This window comes from Biomphalaria glabrata, chromosome 14 (genome assembly GCF_947242115.1).
Source record: "Biomphalaria glabrata chromosome 14, xgBioGlab47.1, whole genome shotgun sequence".
NCBI classification, from domain to species: domain Eukaryota; kingdom Metazoa; phylum Mollusca; class Gastropoda; family Planorbidae; genus Biomphalaria; species Biomphalaria glabrata.
This window is the reverse complement of record NC_074724.1, coordinates 3,104,150-3,113,335: the sequence shown is the minus strand read 5'-3', so window position 1 is coordinate 3,113,335 and position 9,186 is coordinate 3,104,150. Positions and strand designations below refer to the sequence as shown.

The window sequence follows — 9,186 nt, the reverse complement described above, 5'->3', positions numbered from 1 at the left end:
TGGACTTTGAATTTCGGGACAGCTAACCCTTGAACCCATCTATCTCTGTAGGGCCCTGATATCAGTTGAAGGGGAAATAGGAGGTAGTTCGTTGTGCTAGCCGCATGACACCCTCGTTAACGTGGGCCACAGGAAGAGATGACCTTTATATCATCCCTCTTAGATCGTAAGGTCTGAATGGGGTACTTTACTTGTGGCCCGCACAAGACCAACCTCCTTTACTAGTGTAAGGTAGGCTACTTCTTCTTCTTCTTCTTAAACTGTCAGGTAGAGTTTAGCCTTCAGCTCTTGGAACTCTAAGCCAGCAAAAGTTAACAAGAGCTCTCTCTCACCAGCCTGAATGAGAACAGTGTACACTGTTCTGTCTGACGGGTGGGTCAGACTCGCGGCAAGAGACCGCGTACACTAAGACCCCCACCAATTTCCTTTTTCTATACCAGGCTAACTGTGCGGGACACGCCATTAATGTAACGGCCCCTTGAGGAACAGCGCCTGGATTGTGACAAAGGTTGTGGGAGCTTTTTTACAACTCCGCCCAGTGCAATGAGGATGCTCTCGCACCCCCTTAGGCACCCCCACGGGAGTCTTGTTTTGCTACCCTTTAGCCTAATCGTTTCCTCTTACGATCGTTACCACTCGGGTGCCACTATGAGGCAGGGTAACATGCCCGGGAAGGTAGGCTACCACCATTCCTCCGTGTAGTAGTAATATTTTAATATTTTTAACTCTTTCACTCCTGAGTGACGATACCGCCGTTGATTAAACCCCATTAAATCAACTTAATATTTGCGTTTCTAAACTTTAGTTTGTGCTATATAAAAAGGGCATGCGTTTATCTATACCGCTTAACATATTTTCTAGTTAAAACAAAAACGTAATTGAAGTTTAACCCTAACATGCTATAGAAATACTAATTGGAAATATAAATACTTCCTTTTGAACGTGGAAAATAATTACGGAGAGAAAGAGTTAATTTAATTTATTTTAATATTATCGTCATCACAAGAAAAAGTTTATCATTAATGAATAACAATTGAACAATAAACTTATCCCCCACAATACTTGCCGCGAAGTAAATAAAACATTGTCCAATGTTGTAAGAGGTGAAACATCTTCCTCCACTAATCTCCTCCATGTTTGCTCTGTTTTAGGTTTACTCAGATGGTGTGAGCTACGCACCATTTATAAGACAGCAGCCAAACCACGACAGAGACAGCGTATGGGCCATGTACACGTACAACCAGCCGTCATTTATACACTTCTTCCAGAACAGGATGCTGTCCAAACAATTCTGCTTGAGCTCGATCAAAAATGCAAGTCCTTGGGTTCAAAAAATGACCACTGACCACTTCGGCCTTGCGGACACTGACAAGAATGGGGTCATCGATAATAACGACGTTAACAATGTGTCCCACTTTATGGTCATTGTCGACCTGTTGGTCATGGGTGTTGACCTCAATGACGACTACGCTATTAGTAAAAAGGAGATGGACATTTTCTGCGGCCACCGCAACTTTAGCAAGGAATATAAATTCTTCTGTCATTTTTTATTTAAAGGACTCGATAGGGACATGAACGGAGTCATTGACGCTAACGACATTGCTTTTTGTAAATACTGAGCAGATTATTTTACGACATTGCTTTTTGTAAATACTGAGCAGATTATTTTACGACATTGCTTTTTGTAAATACTGAGCAGATTATTTTACGACATTGCTTTTTGTAAATACTGAGCAGATTATTTTACGACATTGCTTTTTGTAAATACTGAGCAGATTATTTTACGACATTGCTTTTTGTAAATACTGAGCAGACTATTTTACGACATTGCTTTTTGTAAATACTGAGCAGACTATTTTACGACATTGCTTTTTGTAAATATTGCAGACTTTTTTTTAAAGGAAGCATATCCATGAATAGAAGCTCTTTGGTGTATCTGGTGATAAGAATTCAGAAATATAATTTTTTTGAAATTTGTGTATTGTTTTTTATTTTTGGAAATGTAGAAATGTAGAATCAAATTAAAAATCAAATTTGTAAACAATGAAATTGTAAATATCTCATGCGATTATTATCCACTGGAGTAGACTTATGAATACTTTTATTTAATAACTAGTCGACACTTTAAAAAAACAGGTATTTCCATCCTGATTCTTCTTGTCTATATAGTTTCCCGATGTTTTCTGGAACTTGCTCCACGTTGCTTATTTGGTAACAGCATCATTTTCTTTTTCTTTTTTGTTTCTAGATACCGTTTTGGCATGGAAATATGTTACATATCAAACTAAATCAGTCAAGTGAATGCTATTTTATTACTAAGACGTTGACCAAAGCGCTAGAATAAGTAGACCGCTTCTACGTACTTCCGAAATTCGCCTGCATTACTTATGATAAAATATGTAGGTCATAGCTAGGTCTACGTGGTCATACTAATTACTGCAAAAAAGCAAATTTCCCTTTTCAGACCTTGTGGTCTATAGGGCAGATGATGTAAAGGTCATCTGTTTTTGTGGCCCACAGTTATCGAGAGGTGTTATGTGGCCAGCACAACGACCAACCGCGTTTATTTTTCCACAACTCATGTCAGGTACCCATTAGGTTTCCAAAGATCCCGAAATTAAAAATACCAGTTTTCACCAGGTTTCGATTCCGGAATCCCCGTTCGGAAGCCAGCGCTTTACCGCTTAGCCATCGCGCCTCCTATTAATTACTGTAGTCCTCCTAAATCTGTTTTAATCTCGTTAGTAATAATAAATAAAAGTTGTAAACCTTTTTTTTTCTTCATATCATAATGACGATAGTTATTTCCTCCCTTACTAAAGAATTATAAACATTGATTTTTGTGTGTTCCTCTTCCAATATCGTACCGTAATTAAATCAATTAATAAAGCTCAACGAGTAATTTCGGAACTAAATTCAACGATAAGTAATTTTTTTTTCTACTATTTCTACACGAGGCCTCCACTCTATCCCTGCCATTGCTAAGTTTAAAGATTTTGTATTACAACGGGAGATAATCCTACAGGGAGTGAAATCAATAAATTGCTAAACTTTTGTGGTGTATCCGGCGTACACAATACGGAATTATCGATAAGTGAAGTATTACTTTTTAATTTCACTTATCAGTGCAACAGAATCCAATGTTTGTTTGCGACACAAATACATTGTTATGATTTAGTTGGCAACACTGATCTTTCAGTATGGCATCATTGACATTGTTTATATTATTATTATGCTTATTTCAAATATTCAGCCCTTTATTATTTTTTTTTAATTAATTCACGTTTTTCTTAAGGTTCGATTATATCGTCGCCATATTGCTTCCTATTGCTTTCTCTTCTTTTTCTCTCTGACTGAATTGTACCGCCTGAAGAGCATTCACGCGATCTGAAAACAAATCAAAGTGTAAAACAAAGAGCAGATTAGTGTGGCTTACGTTTTTATCTTCGTATCTTATCTTATATAATACAGACGTTACTTCAAACAAGAAGATGATTACGTCCTACGCGTCATGCATTTAGTCATGCATGCTTGTTAACCAATGACTGAAATTCTGCCAAGTTACTGGTTTTGCTGGCTAGCTCAGGCAACCCATTCCATGCTCTAATAGCACAAGGGGGAAGAAGGAGTATTTGTACAAATTTGTCCTAGCATATGGGACGAGGAATGTGCCTTTATCTTTGTGTCTTTCAGAGTATTTTATTAAATTTTGTTTTTGTATTTGAAGATTATGGTTCAGTGTTTTATGTATAATTGCTACTTTACTTTGAAGTCTTCTATCATGAAGGCTTTCTAAATTTACTGATTTTACTAAAGGTGTTACTCTAGTCAAATGTGAATATTCGTTTGTTATGAATCTCACTGCTCTATTTTGTGTCTGTTCCAGTTTCTTAATGTTTTCTTGAGTTGAGGGGTCCCAAACAGAGGATGCATATTCTAATATTTGTTTTGTTTGAACATCTACAATTAAACAAATAATTAAACATTTTATATCTCGTACTTTGTTCATTCTTTTATCTTCTGTGCGATACTAGATAACCTAGACCAAGATATTCGACTACATCTTTACATATTCTGTACCACTTAACGTAAACTGTACAGGAGCAATGATAAAAAAAATGCATCATCGATTACTTTCAAAATAAAATACTTTCTGGGCATTCTTGTAAGAACTTTTCATAATCGTCAACACTGATTAGAAATCAGAAACAAGCAAAAGATAAAAAAAAAAGCGATGCTTTCTTAAAAAACAGCAACAGAGCTTATCAAAGGTAAAGAACCACTGAATACAGTCATTCATCTCAAGATGAACTCGTCAGTGGGATAACTCTGCTACTTTAAGGCTACTTTAAGGCTAAAATTACATGAGCAGATCCAGGCAGCTTCATTTCCATAGGAAAGACAGGGTCCATATTTCAAAGGATACGGCCGATTCGGACAAGCCAAGCTATTGACACTGAGACAAAAAAATATATCTAGTTAACTCAGTGGTCAAACAAACGTATGCCTGGGAGACATGGACATCATCTGCTAAATAGCGAAACGTGGCTCAACCAAAGAGACTAAGACAAGGCTGAAATAATACGGAGGCCGATACGAGGGAAAGTCTGACCGAGTTTTTGTACCGCTCTATTCTTGATTTACAGCAGTCGCCATCTTCGCGAAGACTTCGCGTAGTTCTGATGGAGCGGGTGGCCGTTGTCTTCCAAGACTTTCCCGATTTTTCGTAGACATTTTTGTTCAAAAAGCTCCTTTAAATATGGCACGTCCTCATACGACTTGGCCCCGCACCTTCACGGAGAATCTCAAGACAGTGGACAGCGAACGTCGCGAGATGATCTAGGTCTTAGTAAGTACGAGCTTATTACCACAAGCAACTGTATGGCTCAAACTATCAAACTATCCAACTGCTCTGCGAGCATATATCACCTTATGTCCGGACTTCTTGAAAATAGTTTTTAAAAACAAGCAAAATATTCAAAATAGTATTGATTCATGCTTTGTTAGGAACACCGAATAATGGTACAAAGAATTACATGATCCGAGAGTGGGTGTGGAAGAAATGACGTGTTCAAACTTTTGTAGCTGACAGACAGAGAGAGTTGATATAAGCTTTGTAAAAAGGTTGGTTTAATGGACTGAAAGCAGCACACTTCAGCTGATTACACACCTTGCAACAAATCATCTGTTACTCCTCACCGCGACATTTCTCTGGAAATATATCTCACAATATCACTATCTAGATTAATATTTTTGTCATTGAAAATTAAAAGAATTTAAAAAACAAACAAACATTTGAACAAATGATGTGTACCTAAATCGTTCCTTAGATATATGCTCAATATCAATTTAATTAATTTATATGCAAATACTTCATCATTGAGTTGTATGTAGCTCCAAACAGTTAGTACAACTAAACTTCTTGGTTAACATCCTTCAGTCGTAGAACGACTATGGTTCATCTCGAACACTTTTTCATGTAACTGTGGAGCCCTATTTTGAAGAGACACTCCTGTCCACATATATCGCAGGTTAAGGTGGCTTTAGCTTCGGTGGTAGAGGAGTCAGACATTTTTCATTTGGCACGCTTTTCTTCCAGAGCTGAGGCCCATGTTTTTTCACTGTCCATAGCTTTCTTGGTCACCGTCTCTCTCCAATTAGTGCGGTCTAGGGCTATGTCTTTCCAATGGTCAGTATTATAGGTATATTATATTCTTTATGTTTTAAAAAATAAAACTTAAATAAGATTTAACTAACAGCATATACACAGCTTACAAGTTCAGTGTAGGTATTATGTAAAAAAAGTGAACTACTCTATTGAACAATCTAAGCAAAGTTAACTCACTCTAAAGAACTACACGTCTATCTCTCGTCTCTGCCTGTCTCTCTCTCCATTTTAACTCTCACCTCCCTACTACGTCCGACTTCCTCGTGGTTACATCAAAATTTATTGAGCTTAAAGAAACAAATTATCGCCATAGTTTAACTCGTGGTTTTCTTGACCTCCTTTGTGTACATATGTGTGTGTGGGGGGGGGGGGAGGTACCTGGACAGTTGTTTCCATTAGGGGCTCGGCAAACACGACTCATCTCCATTCAAATCTTAATTAACAAGTAGGGATTTGAGCTCAATACTCCTTAGTTAGTCAAGCGATTTTTATCACTCGGCCACGCAACGCACATCCCATAGACTCATACCTTAAAATCTTATTTAATACAATTCTTATATGAAAAAATAATAAGGCAAGAACACTTTCTATTCAATGTTTTCTAGTGCGAAGATTATATTTCACGCAGCTACGCAGTATTAGCTGTGACTTACAAGTTTTGCCACATCCAGCGTTGACATAACCTTTGTCAGAATGTAAATCTCTATTGCGATGTGATTAGAAAAACCTTCCTCTAGGGAACAGTACCAGGAAAAAGAAGAAGAGGCAGACAGAGAAAGCGATGGGAAGACAACGTAACAGAATGGACAGGCCTGACATTGATAGAGGTTCTAAGGGAAAAGACAGGGAGGAATGGAGAAAGACAGTCGCCAAATCTTGCATGATACCATAACGGTCCAACAGACCAAGGGATAGGTAAAGGCAGTGTCGGTATTCAGTGATGGATTGCCTAGCTTTTAAATACTAATAAATTAATAATAAACGTTAAAATACAAGAAAAGTAATAATTTTTTTTCCCCACATTGAAAAAGGTGTCGGTACGCCGGTACGCCATACCGGTGCGTACCGTCACAAAAAAGCACTGGGTTATGCAAAAGGTAAAAAAAAAAAAAAAAACACCAATCTATAGCTTTGTACACGAAGGCCTCCAAAGTCTAGATTCTATACACACGGAAAGCGTTTCATGTCGGCCCCTTGTGATTGTAACGATAGCTTCTAAGACTGATATGTCCAAACTGCGGCCAGCGAATCAGTTCCGACCCTGCTTACGGGCCTTGAAGCTTCTATTCATAGTGAACAATGGAGCCGTGGAAATTTCGACCACTAATACAATGTATCGAAAATTTCTATTATCCCCAGGTCGAAAAGTGCTGGGTACCAATAACTTTAGAGTAAAGGGCACATACTTGACTTCTTTTGAGAACCATCGGTCTTCATTTCTATCTAAGAGTAAATCCCCAGGTTTATGAACGTGTGATATTAAGATTCATTAGCCGAAGAGAACATACAAGACAAACACACTGTTTTGCTTGGCTCGTTTGTTATTGCTGAAATTGAGATTGCTGATTTGAAGGTATGTAGTATTCTTTATGAAAATTAATGATTAGGTCTACTGTTCCAGCCTTGTCGCAGATTGATGGTCAAACTTTCTGTATAGGAGAAATGCTCAATACCAGGCAGAAGCGGACCATAGTTAAATTTTAACCATTATAATAGGTAGTGGGTGGCAGCCCGGACAAGTGGCCAACACTTGGGGCACATTCTGACTCGTTAAAAAAGTTTGAGAGGACGAAATTAAGCAATTTAGAATTTCTTTAATGCGTTGTCTTTAAGTATATGATTAATGTAGTTTTTATTTTCAGTTGTATCCCTTGGCTCGTCGACAGAACAATGCAGTTGTACGTCTTACTAGTGGTATGTGTCGTGTCAATCAATCAAGTAAGTTCAGTAAGGAATAAGATCAATACATCTATCTATCTATCTATCTATCTATCTATCTATCTATCTATCTATCTATCTATCTATCTATCCATCTGTGTCTATCTATCTATCTATCTATCTATCTATCTATCTATCTATCTATCTATCTATCTATCTATCTATCTATCTGTCTATCTGTCTGTCTGTCTGCCTGTCTGTCTGTCTGTCTATCCCTCAAAAGTTTTGTCACCAATGCACGATCAATTTACAGTGATTCGCTTCAACTGCACTACGAATTTCTTTGAGCTATCATGGGGCCAATGACACATTTGAAGGAAATTTATAAAGCACCTAGCCCTAACATCATTAGTATACATAAGTATATGTGGACCTCCAGGATAACTTCGTAACATGAAAATTCTTTCCAAATCTCTCAGACAAAGACATACATACATATAAACATATTTGTATGGTTCGCCAGTGTTGAAGATCTGTTCGTGATTTGTATTGATCAGAATTGTAAAAACAATTAGGCTTTATTTAACAATCCATACAATTTCACACTTTTTTCAGACTTCCTGCCAGGACTATGAGAAAGCTCTTCACCAGTACCGGAAGTCGTACTCAGTCTACGACCAGGACAACGTCTTCAAGCTTTACAAGGCCGTGTCGTCTGCCATGATCAAGTACTATCAAACGAAATACGTGACCAAAGATTTCCTGTTGCATTCTGTCCGGCAGTACGACCTCTGGACACAGTCGGTGCTAAAAGATCGTTTCATTCGCGTGGACTCTGACAGAGACGGCGTCATGGAAGACAAGGATTTCAACTACTACATCCGGTACGTCATCTTCTCAGACTTGTTGGCATCAGGCACTGACGCTAATAACGACTACACCGTGACCAGGAAGGAATACAAACAGTTTGTTAGCACTTTTAACCCAAACCAGGAGTGGGAGCTCGCATTCAACCTTTTATTCAAAGACCTGGACTTCAACCACGATCAGATCTTTAACACAAACGACTTTTTGGCTTGTAGATAAATAGGTAAGTATAAGTAATAGGTAAAGTATAAAGTAGGTACTGACCGGTTAGTCACCTTCACCTATCCTTTAGTCTGCTGAACAACTGGGGCAACACACATGATCTGTCGACCGCCTTTCTTCATTCCTCTCTTTTATTCCTTGGAGAGAAGTGACAGGCCCTTCCATTCTTTAGCGTCTTCTAATCGCTATCTCTGTCTCTTCTTTTTCCTGGTACTGTTCCCCGTATGAAGGTTTTTGTAGCTCTAGAACCTAAGTGGCCATAAAGTTTTAGTTTGGGGTTACTCACAGGTCATCATGGAGCCCAATCGTCATTGTGATCGGGTTACTATCCTTTCATGTCAGACATAAATCTACTGATACAACATAAAGTGTACCTTACTATATTTGAAAGTGGTATTTGTTCAAATCGTAAACATTTTGTTTTTATACTAACAGGTTATTGGTTTGTACAAGACAGATGTCACAGAGGAAAAAGACATTGTTACAAGTTTAATTCTATTATTCGATTTAGTAATACTTCAGAAAAAAAATAAAGTACTTCAATAACAAGA

The 9,186-nt window shown here is 37.9% G+C and overlaps 1 protein-coding gene across 2 annotated transcripts; it reads left to right on the top strand.

The window, feature by feature from the left end:
• Positions 1-7,165: 7,165 nt before the first annotated feature.
• On the top strand, positions 7,166-9,186 carry LOC106053076 (uncharacterized). 2 transcript variants are annotated; one of them, XM_056010815.1, is made up of 4 exons: positions 7,166-7,241; positions 7,531-7,606; positions 8,162-8,636; positions 9,071-9,186. In XM_056010815.1, the coding sequence occupies exons 2-3, from the start codon at positions 7,559-7,561 to the stop codon at positions 8,630-8,632; spliced, it is 519 nt and encodes a 172-aa protein (XP_055866790.1). In that variant the 5' UTR covers positions 7,166-7,241; positions 7,531-7,558; the 3' UTR covers positions 8,633-8,636; positions 9,071-9,186. The 2 variants fall into 2 exon arrangements, with proteins under 2 accessions (XP_055866790.1, XP_055866791.1); XM_056010816.1 differs by lacking the exon at positions 7,166-7,241 and adding an exon at positions 7,273-7,384.